The 14,317-nt window shown below is 40.2% G+C and overlaps 1 protein-coding gene across 1 annotated transcript; it reads right to left on the bottom strand.

The window, feature by feature from the left end:
* Positions 1-235: 235 nt before the first annotated feature.
* bcl6b (BCL6B transcription repressor) lies at positions 236-8,403 on the bottom strand. Its single transcript, XM_056259334.1, has 12 exons — positions 8,074-8,403; positions 7,431-7,486; positions 6,918-7,128; positions 5,814-6,047; positions 4,158-4,304; positions 3,839-4,034; positions 3,091-3,311; positions 2,906-3,009; positions 2,673-2,813; positions 2,226-2,356; positions 2,002-2,139; positions 236-882 (listed from the first exon to the last, which is right to left on the bottom strand). The coding sequence occupies exons 3-12, from the start codon at positions 7,118-7,120 to the stop codon at positions 733-735; spliced, it is 1,665 nt and encodes a 554-aa protein (XP_056115309.1). The 5' UTR covers positions 7,121-7,128; positions 7,431-7,486; positions 8,074-8,403; the 3' UTR covers positions 236-732.
* Positions 8,404-14,317: the final 5,914 nt, after the last annotated feature.

Below are 14,317 nucleotides of genomic sequence, written 5' to 3'. Positions count from 1 at the left end.
TTATAGTTATCTTTATAGTTATTGCTCTTGGTGTGAACAAACCTTTAATCCCTATTCGGATGGCAATTGTTTCTCATGGGTATGTCTGGAAAAATAAATATGCATGGCTCCTCGGTGATAAAGCGTGAGCATTCAAATGGTTTAAATGCTTTTCTGTCTTGCGTTTTATCTTTCCAAATGATGGATTTTTTTGTTTTGTTTATACCAATGTGAAAATTAGCAGTTAAACAAATGTTAACACAACCTCTTATTTACATAAGGTTAACATTTGACCTGGATACTTTGCCGACTAGTAAAATGATTAGTCATGCTAATACACAACTCATTTAGTGTTTCCCCCGAGAAACGATGACAATCTGAACAGGGCTACATACTTACTTTTTGACAATGATATGCACCATTTCCCCTGCCAATATGACGACAAAATACGTGTTGCAACAGCATAAAATATGATTAAATAGCATGAGGAAGCTGAAAGTATGCAAAGCAAAATAAATAATAATATTTCAACAAATAATAAAGGTAACAGTCAGCACATCTAGTGCAGGAGTGCTGCATTCTTGGAAGACTACATTCATTGGTATATTTGAGTCAAGCTGTCCTCGAATGCAGCACTCCACCTCTTTAAACTCTTTACAATACTGTTTCATGGATCTGTCAATCTTCAGCCTAAACGTTTGGATCTTCAGAGTGAGCATACAGCCACGGTGCCTGCGATGTTGACCGTGTCCCTCAGCCAGCTTGCAGCAGGGTGGGTCCAGGTTGGTACGGGTCGGTCAGAACCTTGTAGCGGATCTTGGTGTTGGTGATCGCGCCGTGCTTCTGTCTCAGATGGAGCCTCAGCTGGCTCTTATGACGGAAGTGCAGGTGACATTTCTCACACTGGAAGAAAAGATTAGAACAGAGAGTGAGATTTCAGCATACCGTAATTTAAAGTTGTAGTTCATAAATAATAATAAATAAATATATATCATAATAAAATATACATATTATACCGGCCTGCATCATTTGCTGAATTAAATTCAACCTACTTGTCTCTTAATCATTTTGTTAGGCTGATTCCAAAAGTAGTGTCTGTTTTGCTCTAGCATTACACACACTCTCAAAAAATATGATATGCAATTCATTTTGGTGAAGAAGACTTAAATTATCCCTTAATCACCAGAGGTCAGTTGCATAAACATAGCCATTGTGTTAAGACTGTGTCTCAAGAACTAGGACTAACTAGCAGTAATCAATCTTACTTTTCGGTATCAAATTAAAAGTTATGAACAGTTTTAAAGTAAAAAAAATGTATGACTTGTAAGACTACCCTCAGCAGTTCATGCAACCGGCCACAGAGCTGCCACAAAGACACGCTACGACTATCAGTTCAATTCTATCGGTTTCACAAGTATGCATTCCTTTATGCATAATCCTCGATTTCAAGGTTAGAATTATGGCCAGTGACAGATGTTGTCTGCTAAATCTGTGAGAGTTTTACAACATCCAAACAGCGACAGAAAATTGCGAATTTATTTTGAATGTTTTTCCATTCCTTTGCAAATTGTAAGTTAAAGTCATCATCAAAATTAAAATTAAAATCAAAATTGCTAATTCTTGTTTTTATGGAAGATTGCAGTATTTATTGCATTCATTCATGTTCCCTCGTAATCTTTAATCAAAATATCTTCCCCTCCCTCTTGCAGCGACATCTCTTCTCTGATGATGTGTTTACTGGCACGAGGGCGGGGCAACCTGTCACTCACATGAGATCCACCAATAGCAAACCACAATCCAATCAATTCACGATTGACAAAATCAAGTCCCTCCCTACATTTTTTCTTGTTCGAAAAGCTGTTTCACTCTGATATACTCCACAATAGGGAAGAAAAATCAATATATATCTAAAATTTAAAAAATCTTTAGTCTTATTTTGTGAAGAAAACAACCTACACGATGGAAAGTTTTTATTCATAATTTTATAAATATATTAAAATCTATAAGTTAAAATATACTGACGCTGTACGGCTTCTCTCCGGTGTGGATGCGCAGGTGGCTCTTCAGCGTCTGCAGGTGTCGGAAGCGTGTTCCACAGGTGTTACATGGGTACGGCTTTTCTCCGGTGTGGATCAGAACATGAGCGCGCAGGTGAGCGACCTACAACACACATCATGCATTTTTCAAGAATATCATTTGAAATGCTCAAAAACAAGAGTGATACATGCAATCCTGCGCAGACGTACCTGGACGAATCTGGCGCCGCATGTGTCGCAGCGGTAGGGCTTTTCTCCCGAGTGGATGCGGGAATGAGTCTTTAAATTCGCAGGCCGGTTGAACTGCGCCCCGCACACATTACAGCGGTAAGGCTTGTCTCCTGGAGTCAGCGAGAGCGTACGAGAGATATAAGGAATGAGATACAAGTCAGTAATAATAATAAACTTTATTTTATATAGTGCATACAGAAATACAATTGTTGTACACTGTAAAAAAAATATTTTTTATGATTTGTTATTACAACTTTTTTTCTTTTGTCAAATCAACCTAGATAATTAATGTGGTTCAGGTAACATAATATTTTGAATTTTTGCTGATTAAACCAAATTTTTAATTTCGATGAACTTAACTAACTCACTTTTTTAAGTTAAACCAACAATATTTTTTTTACAGTCAACATTAGTCAACCACCTCACCTGAGCAGGAAGGTTTTGTGTTTGTTCCTTGATTTCCAATGTAACTGAGCTGTGCAGGGAGGTTCTCAAACTTGATTGGATGTTGGCCCAATAAAGGATTCTGATTGGCTATTTGGGTGCAAACATAAGGACTGCAGAGACCTTTTAAAAAGGAAGAGGATGAAAAATAAGATAAGATTGTTTATTTTTGTAAGCACAGCTAGTCATAGTAAAGCTAAGAGATGCTCACTGACCTTTATCCTCACTGATAGAAAGGGTCAGGGGTTGCAAACGGCGGTCCACAACATGATGGGGATATTTTTGCTGTGACATATTGTACGGAAGATGCAAACTTTTCCTAGATGAAACAAAACATTGGTCAATACATTTTTAATCAGTTACATCAGAAGTTCTTTCAGTCAAAAGAGACTAAACACACCTATTATTCATTCCAGGCTCCTCCCCTGTCCAAATGTTATTCGCTGTTTTAGGATCTTCCATCCTATCACTGACAAAGGGGGCGTGGCTTTGTGCTTGACCCTCCTCTCCAGGCCCCTCCTCCTTTATAGGTGTGGCGCACAGAGGGTTGAGGACAATATACTTGTACTTTTTCCAGTTGCAGGCCTTTGGGTCAGGAGTAGGTTTAGATTCAGATCTCTTCTGTAAGGATGAAACATTACAATTACGCCACGTTCACACAGCAACAGAATACAGTTGTCAGCCCTATTTGAGTCCTTTATACGGTTACATTCACACACACAGTTCTGTTATTTATGGGAGTGAAAACCGTATTCTTTAACTGAACTCACACCCGTAAATTTTCAGGACTCACAACTACATTCTCGGAAAACAAACGCTGTGTAAACAGAACAGGACTGGATTACTTGTCTGTCACGTCGTACAGTGTGAGAGAGACGGATTAGTGCGTGTAAACCGTGTTGCTGATTTTCGTGTGCGGTTCTGCTTTCGGGAACTTACAGCAATTCTCAGGAATTGATTGCATCGTAAGAAGTTGGGCGTTGCTAACTAAATGGGGGTGAACGTCAGGATTTTTAGTCCTACCCTCTGCCGTGACACACTTGTTTAGAGGGGGAGGGCAGGTTAACGTATTTGATTAAAGATTAAGACTGAATTAAAAAAATAATAATAATAATGTGCACAGATAAATCATTCATAAACATGCACACCTTTAGTTGAGGAGAGAGACTGCAGCCGCTGGACTCAGCAGGAGAGTTGGGCTGCCCGCTGGATTGGGAAGGACTGTCTGGGGATGGTGTGGAGGGGGGTGGAGGAGACGATTCCTCTAATTTTAGGGTCTGAGACTTGGGGATAGCAATCAGGCCAGTTCCTGGATCCAGCGAGGCAAAGCTCTCACCTGGAATCCTGTAGATATACAGTTGATGTATTTTATTACCTTTTGATAACCAATTTAGAGATGGGATATAGTGGAAGTTTCAAGTGCATTCAAACACATAATATTAGACATTCCCTCTATAAGCCTTTTACCTGGCTCGGTCTGGGATGGGATCTTCTGCCTCAGCATAGGGCCTGGAGGGGGAGGAGAAGATGGTGGGATGAGCAGGAGGGGATCTTCCACCGAGAGGCGCTCTGGAGGCTGGCTCCATCAAAGAGGGACTCACAGCGATCCTTTCACTGCAGAGAAAAGAACAAACTTTTGGTCTATTTATGCAAACATAGTTCAAACAAATATTTGTAAAGCAATGAAGGTGAGATGGGAGGAAAAAATGTTTAAAAACGTTTGCGTTCCCTTGCAAAATCTATTGCGTTCCCCTGAGAAACTTTGCACTCCCTCGCAAAATCTATTGCATTTCCCCTGATAAACTTTGCGTTCCCCTGAGAAACTTTGCATTCCCTCGTAAAATATCTATTGCGTTTCCCCAAGAAACTTTGCGTTCCCCGAGAAACTTTGCGTTCCCTCACGAAATCTATTGCGTTCCCCTGAGAAACCTTGCGTTCCCTCGTAAAATATCTATTGCGTTTTCCCAAGAAACTTTGCGTTCCCCGAGAAACTTTGCCTTCCCTCACGAAATCTATTGCGTTTCCCGAGAAACTTTCCGTTCCCCCGAGAAACTTTGCGTTCCCTCACGAAATCTATTGCGTTTCCCCGGGAAACTTTGCGTTCCCTCACGAAATCTATTGCGTTCCCCCGGGAAACTTTGCGCTCCCCGAGAAACTTTGCGTTCCCTCACGAAATCTATTGCGTTTCCCCGGGAAACTTTGCGTTCCCTCAGGAAATCTATTGCGTTTCCCCGGGAAACTTTGCGTTCCCCTGAGAAACTTTGCGTCCCTTCGCAAAATCTATTGCGTTCCCCTGAGAAACTTTGCGTTCCCTCGTAGAATATCTATTGCGTTTCCCCAAGAAACTTTGCGTTCCCCGAGAAACTTTGTGTTCCCTCACGAAATCTATTGCGTTTCCCCGGGAAACTTTGCGTTCCCCCGAGAAACTTTGCGTTCCCCCGAGAAACTTTGCGTTCCCCCGAGAAACTTTGCGTTCCCTCACGAAATCTATTGCGTTCCCCCGAGAAACTTTGCGTTCCCCCGAGAAACTTTGCGTTCCCCCGAGAAACTTTGCGTTCCCTCACGAAATCTATTGCGTTTCCCCGGGAAACTTTGCGTTCCCCCGAGAAACTTTGCGTTCCCTCACGAAATCTATTGCGTTTCCCCAGGAAACTTTGCGTTCCCCTGAGAAACTTTGCGTTCCCCTGAGAAACTTTGCGTTCCCCCGAGAAACTTTGCGTTCCCCTGAGAAACTTTGCGTTCCCCCGAGAAACTTTGCGTTCCCACACGAAATCTATTGCGTTTCCCCGAGAAACTTTGCATTGCCTCACAAAAAAACGATTTTTCCCTCCCTTTTATGATCTAAAGAACCTTTATTCACTTTAAAGAACCTTTTGCGCAATGGAAAGGTTCCATGGATGTTAAAGGTTCTTCATGGAACCAAAAATGCCAATAAAGAATCTGTATTTTTAAGAGTGTACAGGCTATTGTTGCATCATATTGTTGGTTATTTGCATAAAGTTGAGTTCTGTTTAAATTTGTAGCATCATTGTCACTCATGTCAGCAGAAATCTTTGTCTGCAAATCGCTGTCAGTGTTCTGTGTGCGCTTCCTTCTCTGAGCTGCTCTGGTGTTCAGTCTCACCTGTGCTGGATAAATGCTCGGCAGGTTTCTGCGACGTGCTCCATCTGCAGGTAGGAGGCAGCGGCGAGCACTCCAGAGACTGTGTGGGGCGTGAGAGGGAGGCAGGAGGTGTACATGAAGTCCAGCAGCAGAGACACGCTGCCTGAGTCCAGGCCCTCCGGCAGGGCAAGAGAAAACACCCGCTCACCGCAGGCACCGGCCGCTCGACGAGAGAACAGAGTGTAGAAGAATCCACTGTGGGAAAACAGATGTATAAGAAAGAGTAATGAAACTGGGATACAAACACTTTCAACTGACTGCAAACTCTGACAAACGTGGAAGACCATTTCCACTCAAATCATGCTTTTGTAAATTATACTTTATAGCTATATATTCTAAAAATCTAAACTATGAGACACTAAATCATAATCAGACATTTATCTCATAATCACAATGAGTCAAAATTATGAAAAAATCATAATTTTGTCATAATTATGATGCGGAAAAACGAAATTATAACTTAAAAGTCATAATCATGATGACATTAAAATGAGATTATGACAAAAGTCGAAATTCTAACTTTAAAGTCATAAAAAGTCATATTTTTACTTTATTGTCTTAATTTTTCTCATAATTTCAACTTTTTATCTCAATTAGATAAAAAGTCAAAATTATGACTGTCATAATTATGACCATTTTAGAATTAACATTTTTTCGTCATAATTTTGGCATTTATGTATAATTTCGAATTTCTCTCCAAAGTATGAGAAAAAGTTAAAATTATAACTGTCATAATTTCTAATGTTTGTCATAATTTCAACATTTTAATCTTATAATTGTGACTTTATTTGTCAATTATGACGTTTTATGTCATAATTTCGGAATTTTGTGGCGGATTGGCCTTCCATACAAAAGCGTATCTGCTTACAATAGTAGGCTACTACAATAGGCTACTTGTGAAACAAAAGCAGTGTGTGTGCCGCGGGGCTGAATATGATCTCATGCAGGACAGGAGTGAGCTAACAGTTAACTGTCTTCAGAAAAAAACAAATCTTGGCACAAACAGGAAACATGGCGGAGGGGGGCGGGAGAAAGTGAATGATCTGGCACTCCCAGATGCCCGACCTGCATGCGATGAGCACGGCGCAGTGCGCGCGCAGCGTGGCGGACCCCACGAGCAGCGTGGCGTCGGTGAGGATGTCGCGATGCCGCAGCTCGTTTAAGTTCAGCAGCACGTCGTTGGAGTGGCGGGTGAACTCCTTAATGTAGCCTTTCTTCACCTCCATCACGTGCTCGGAGGGGCTTCCGTGTTCCTCTTCCATCTGCATTTATTTGGCTATTTCATAAAGAATATTGTAAACATAATATTTTCTAATAATTACGCTCTACAGATAATATTTTGCATTATATTCCAGTTAGCAAAAAATTATTGAAATAATTAAAATATGTAGCTATATTGATATTAATAAAGGCTAATATAATATATATATATAAACATAAAAACCAAATAATTTGACAGCCAACTGATTTAACAATATCCAACTGATTTAACAATATAGTCTACTTATTTGAATTACAGTCCTGTAAAGCTTTATAGTAATCATAAAATATGTTTAGTAAACATAACAATATTTTTACCTGGCAAAATGAGATTCAGAAGCATTTATTTGGGGAGGCCAGCTCCCTACTCGTACCTGACATCAAAAAAATAAATCATTGTAACTCACATGCACCAAGTTTAATAACAAGTAAAAAAGTAAACATCTTTTTTTTTTACATGCATGTCATTTTATGAACCACATTACTGATACATCATTCTGCAAAACCATAAAATATCATGCACAATAAAAACTGTGATGCACTGACTATTGCATTAGTTCAGTTAGCAGCGGAAATATTTAATTAGCAAATCAGTAAAACTTTATAAAACTTAATTATTACAAAATTACTAAACTCCAGACAGCCTTTTAAAAATTAAACACATCATAATAATTCAGAGTAAAAAATTTGTGGACAGTGAAAAAATGACCACGTTGTCATTCATTTATTAGTATTTTGCCTCATGCACCCCCTAAACCACAGTCATAACACCTCCTTAGTTGAGCATAAGGATGCAAAGGGATTTTCCCACATTTTGCAGGTGGTTTGAGCATCAAAACGTATAATCCAAAGCATCACATATTTGAAAAACTAAGTAAAACTTTGAAGTACAAAATATTTGTCTGCAAGAAACATCTATACAATATAGATATGCATTAAAAAGACTGAATTGAGAACTCACCCCGACCAGCAGGGACGAGAACACACACCGCCCTGTTCTTACAGCTCCTCTCTTCTGATCCCAGGTTCACACACACGCGGTCTAGACTCTCTCACTCAAACGTGTCTCTGGAAAACTGACCAGTCTGACCTAAGAGAGAGTATCCTTTATAACGCCGTGCAGGAAGTCTCATTCAGTCAGGGTGTTTATTTCCTGTGTTAGTTAAGCTGCCTTTTCACACTGCTCCCAGATCAGTTTTGTGGCGTTTCTTATAATGACTTAATGCGGGATGTCGACGGTCTCTGATCAGGGTGGGAAAACACCATCCCGAATCCTCTTCTCCACCTTCCTAACTCTGCCCACGCGCTGGAAGCTCAGCGGGAAAAGGCTCCAGGCCCCCGTGTGTCAGTATTTATAGTTGTGTATTAGAGCCCTTTTGTGTTTAATGATGACAGGAAAGTGGGTAGAGTGCTTTTTGATGCGTGGTGTGTGTGTTTTGTAAATGTTTGTATGGATGTGAAGAATCCAGGGAATGTAGGTTTGTGTGTGTGAGAGTGTGTCGTTTGCGTGGGTTTATGCACATTGTCAACGGGTCAGAAGTCCTGTCAACACTGTCCAGGAGTTCAGCAAACCAAAGCAAACGCGCACGACCCGGTGTCTGTCCAGGACGAGGGAAATCGTCTCAGAGGAAGTTTGCGCAAATACATCAACTTCATTCTTATGGTTTGCCCAAAGGAATCATCTGACAAGCTTGAGTCCACAAGGCAAACATTAGATCAGACTGTGCAATAACGCTGTAATATGTATTTTTAAGTGAACTTGAAAAAACTTCATACCAGTCTCAGCTAAATTTCTAATATATATGCATTAAAAAGGAGGGAGTCTATGAAACCCCTGAAGGTGTCCTCTTACACCAAGACATTAGCAGCGGATCCTTCAAGTCCTGTAGGTTGCAAGGTGAAGCCGTCGTGGATCAAACTTGTTGGTCCAGCACATCTCACAGATGCTCAGTTGGATTGAGATCTGGGGAGTTTGGAGGCCGGGCAACACCTTGAACTCCTCATCATGTTCCTCAAACCATTCCTGAACAATGTGTGCCGTGTGGCAGGTGCTTTATCCTGCTGAAAGAGCCACTTCCACCAGGGAACGCCAGTGTCATGAAGGGATGTTTTGCGTCCACATGAATGGCTGGACCCAGGGTTTCCCAGATCATCACACTCCCTCCACCGGCTTGTCGTCGTCCCACAGTGATCCTGGTGCCGTCAGTTCCCCAGGTAAACGGCGCACACGTACACGGCCGTCCATGTTATGTCAAAGTTTCGATGCATGTGTGCCCATTGTAGGCGGTGGACGGGGTAATCATAGGCACTCAGATTGGTCAGGGGCTACACATCTACATTCGCAGAAGAGTGTGATATACTGTGTGTTGTGACCATCATTCACGAGTTCACACTTACAAATAAGTCAGATAGAATAAATGGTATGCATATTTGGCGTGCTGTCCGAGGAGATAATATGTCCGGTATTTGGCCCGATCCCAGAGTACTCCCCCCGTATTCCTGGCTGTGGAAGGAACAAGCCGAGAGTGAGGAGTCGGTCTGGTGGAGGGATGCTGAAAAACTGTCAAGGATTGTAGGAGAGTGGACTGAGTGCCTATGCTTCCTCTCATGCTGATGGGATAGTCATGATGATTCTTGATGACAAGTTAATTGGATTGATTATTTGAACGTGCTCCTCCCAAAACTTTGTCTAGTGAAACATCATTTAAAATGTTGTGCAACTTTGTGTATACACATTCACATGTCTCTTCAACACACAATTTGAGGCATCATTCAACACTAGAATTGCAGGATGAGTATTGAACCCAAATCAACTGAGTTTTTAAGGGGTCAGTTGTGACCTGATGGTTAGAATCAGACTTCCCAGACAGCAACATAGTGTTGGGCCAGATCGGGCCCACATCTGTTACGCGTGGAATCCACAAGATATGGCCGGGATCTGGGCCGACACTATGTGTTCCTGTCTGGGTTTTAACCCGAAAGTTGCGATTCTCGATTCTCAATACCGACAGGAACCGACTGAGGTGCCCTAGAGCAAGACACCTAACCCCCAATCGCTCCCCGGGCGCCACAGCATAATGGCTGCCCACTGCTCCGTGTGTGTGTGAGTGTGTGTGTCCATGGTTTGCAGTCTGTTTGTGTGTGTTCACTACTCACTGCTCCTAATGTGTGTGCACTAACTTGTATGGGTTAAATGCAGAGGACACATTCAGAGTAGGGTTGCCATATACTTCACATGCCGCTTTCATTTAACTTTTTTTCCAATCTAAGTAGGCCATCTCAAATGACTCTAGAAGTTAACTTCCTATCAGTAATTTTGTGTAGATTGATTGAACCAGGTTGCACAGTAAACATGGCCTAAACAAAGTGCACAACCTTTGTTCAGATCAAAGATAAGCAACTCAGCGAATGCAGCCAGGTCAGCAAGTACGGCCACATTAGGCCTCACCTGCCTCTCTCAAGGGTTGCCGGAAACCTCTGTCTGGCTTCCTGTGACAGGAGAGTGTGTGCTTTGGGAAGCTTGTTATGGGCAATGAGCGGAAGGAAATAGGAGAGTTTTAAAAAAAGTGATATGGGTGATATCCCTCTCTCACGACCGAAAAACAAGGGACACCTAGAGAAATGCAGCCCGCAGATGTGCAGGAACTATGGAACACCCCCTGCCCCCCCTTAAGGCTTCCTCTGAGACACACACAATTATACACACACACACACACACACACAGACTGGGATGAAACGCCTGCGCAGGACATCCGTCAATAAAGCAGGCAGGAGAATGAGACAGGGGATATGGGGGCTCATGTAGGTCTCCAATAGCTTAAAAACAAGCGGAAAGTTACCTCACCTTCTTCACTCACTACACGGTTTATGGAGAGTTTGGAGGGAAAACTTATTAATGGCCACAAAGACACAGACAATTAAGTCTGTATGAAATTCTGCTCCTTATATATGCTTCAGGTTTCTTGAGTTCATTGTTTACTCTTTTATCATCCACCAGGCGATGATTGCTTGATAGTCATTGCAAAATATTAAGGATTTTTTTAGTTTATTGCTGTCAGCTCATTTTTAAACGGTGCATGCTAATTTTCACAGTTTTTATGGTGCGTTCAAGTCCTCCTAGGAAGTTTGTATTTACGAGGTGGGAAGTCGTGTTTACAACGCCAGGTGCGTTTAAGTTTTCGTCTGAGAAAGATGGCGGTGTAACTTCTCTAAATTAACTACACAAAAATACAGCAAGGTTTTTAACTCTATACTTCTAGAAAATGAAAAACAAAGAATGTGCATCAGGTGTGTTTTGCTTTTTTATGTTTTTAAGTAATCCATCAAGCCACTGTAAACTTTATTGTTACATATTACAACGGTATCTTATTTTGTGCAGGCAATTAGCTTGCTTCAGTGTAAATAAAAAAGCTTGAGCATATCACTGCTAAATACCTGTAAGTATTGTGGTATTCCACAATGTATCTCACTGCCCCAACTCATAAACATCAGGGCTTAAAGAAAACCCCAAGCTTTCCACTTGTATTAACGACATAGTGGTGGCGCTCATGTGCGTTCAACTCGTAAATACGATCTTTCCGACATGACTTGAATGCACCATTACATTTAGAGCCTTTGCCATCTCTGTACGCATTATAGAGGAATAACGAAACTTTCGTTAGAGTAACAAAAGTTAGCATGAGCATTGTAATGTTTGAAGCGGATGTCATAAATGTCAATTTAAAACAAGGTTCGTTCATATTCATAAATCTGTAAGATCTTACCTTCATGCTGTAGAAATAAAAACCGGAAGACAGAACACGACAAGCGATAAAAAGGGGCGTGTCTGAAAGATGATGAAAAATACATGAGTTCTCAGATTTCATTGGTGATTTCAAATATGAAATTTAATCATATGCTTGGTGAACAGCTTTGGAGAATTTAATGTTTCCCCTTTAAAAGAGCATGACATTACTTGCCTTAAAGGGACTTTGATCTAGACATGCAAATTAATTAAATATTTTTAAGTGACATGGATAGTTCTCTTTTACGTCAAGCCACGACAGTCGTGATAAAACAGCATAAGTGTTAATTAAGCGTTGAGAAGTCATTACGCGATTAGTGAATTCGTCGTTTGTTTGTGTTCAAACCAGGTTCAAACACTCACTGTGTGTGTGTTAATGCGAGTCGGAAGTAGGCTATCTTTTGGACGAGGGTGTTGAGTGCGTGTGTGTGTCCTTGTGCTCCTATTTGTTTTGATGTTGACTGGATCAATTGTGTCTTTGGTGTGAGGGGAAAAAGAGAGATTGAGAAAACAACATAAGAAAAAAAAAAAACATGTGGGTCTAGGCGACTTCCAGGCATTGTGCGAGCAACGGAAGAGAGGGGGCGGCGAGGAAAAGTGAGACCATTACTAAACGAGCTCGGCCAATTAACGGAAACCATCCAGTCTGTCGGAGCGTTATATGGATGAGATCCTCATCAGAGCTGCGTGCCTCGGCTAGTGTCCGGCAGCACGGCTCGAGTGGGCTGAACCTCGCTATTGTGATTCTCAGAGCTGATGTGATGAGTTTATGGAGCCGCAGTTGAGTCACTGTTTAGTCTTTCTAATAAGCATGAATCAAGGAATGAAAAGGTGGAATAATGTTGTTCTGACAAAGATTCACTGCACTTTACAATAAGGTTTCATTTGTTAACACAGTGTAAAAAAAAGTTGCTTCCTTAAATTTGTAAGTACTATCAACTTGGATGTTTAAGTAATTTCAACTTAAATGACATTAAACTGACTTAAAAAAATAGTTGAATCTTGTATAAAATGAAAAAGTTGAAGTTCATTAACTTATTTTGATGAGTTAAAACAATGCAAAAACATATGTTGTCATAACTTATTAATACAGGCTACATCAAAATGTACTTATCTTAATGACAACCTTTACTATGATCAGAAGTTAACCTTAATGCGCACGTGAACTAACACAAACAGTTTTATTTTATTTTTTACTAATTTTAACAAATTAGAGCTTATTGTAAAGTGTTACCGATACACTGAATATTTAATTTTTTAAAAGGTAGTTTAATGGATAACTTTCTTTATTATGTGGAACACAAATAAAGATATTAAAAATGTTTAGGTCCAAAATATGGTACAGTGTTTGTTGGACCCCTCTGACTTTTAAAATCTCAAAAAACAACATAATATACATATTGATTATTTAAGCTGCAGAAACAATGACTGTATTTTTAATAAACTGCCTCTTCCTGATGAAACTGAGAGATTTGGACATATAAGGACACGCTGTGAGCTCATCCGGTGTGGTGTGTGTGGATGAAGGGGGATGTTTGTCCTCTTGAGGAAGGTGGAAGGAGGTGGGGAGACGGACAAAAATGGACAATGAAGAAAATTAGGATGTACTGAAAAGGGTCACAGGTTGAGAATGAGTGAAATGCAAAAGCAAATTCATACTGTTTATGCATGCTACCGTAAATAGTTTTGGGTCAGTAAGATTTTTAAAGTTTTTAAAAGAAGTCTCTTATATGCACACCAAGGCTGCATTTATTTGATCAGATATACAGTAAATACAGTACTTTTGTGGAACAACTGGTTTTCTATTTAATATATTTTAAAATGTAATTTATTCCTGTAATGAAAGATCAATTTTCAGCATCATTACTCCAGTCTTCAGTGTCACATGATCCTTCAGAAATCATTCTAATATGCTGATTTGCTGCTCAATAAACATTTATTATTATAAGCAACACTGATTTTATTTGTGGAAAAAGTGATTTTTTCCCCCCAAGATTCTTTGATGAATAGAGAGTTTAAAAGAACAGCATTTATTTGAAAAAGGTTACACTTTATTTAGATGGTCCACTTCAGACAAGTAAATTTGCAACATGTCAACTCTCATTAGAGTATTAACCAGATTGTAGTAAACTGTAGACTTTTATGTTAAGATTAGTAGAATAAGTTTACATGTAGTTGCAAAGTTACTTATAGTCAGTTGGTGGAGCATTAAAATAAAGTGTTATCAGATATTAAGCAGACAGTCTACTAATACTCTACTAATACCCTCATTTTAGAGTTAGTTTACATGCACTGTAAAAAAAATCTGTAGAAATTACAGTATTACTGGCAGCTTCTTGCCAGTAACTTACTGTAGTTTTAAATTGTTGTTATTTACTGGCAACAGTTTGTTCAAAGTTAAATGAACATTAAACATTAACAA

Source organism: Rhinichthys klamathensis, unplaced genomic scaffold (genome assembly GCF_029890125.1).
Source record: "Rhinichthys klamathensis goyatoka isolate OS25496 unplaced genomic scaffold, OSU_Roscu_1.1 h1tg000165l_1, whole genome shotgun sequence".
NCBI lineage: Eukaryota > Metazoa > Chordata > Actinopteri > Cypriniformes > Leuciscidae > Rhinichthys > Rhinichthys klamathensis.
This window is presented reverse-complemented; position numbering and strand designations above follow the sequence as displayed.

Coding starts and splice junctions, on each gene's coding strand:
- bcl6b (XM_056259334.1), bottom strand. CDS start 7,120: ATGCAGATGGAAGAGGAACACGGAAGCCCCTCCGAGCACGTGATGGAG. Junction 6,048..6,917: donor GCCGTGCTCATCGCATGCAG/GTCGGGCATCTG, acceptor GTTTTCCCACAG/TGGATTCTTCTACACTCTGT. Junction 2,140..2,225: donor GCGGCGCCAGATTCGTCCAG/GTACGTCTGCGC, acceptor TGTGTGTTGTAG/GTCGCTCACCTGCGCGCTCA.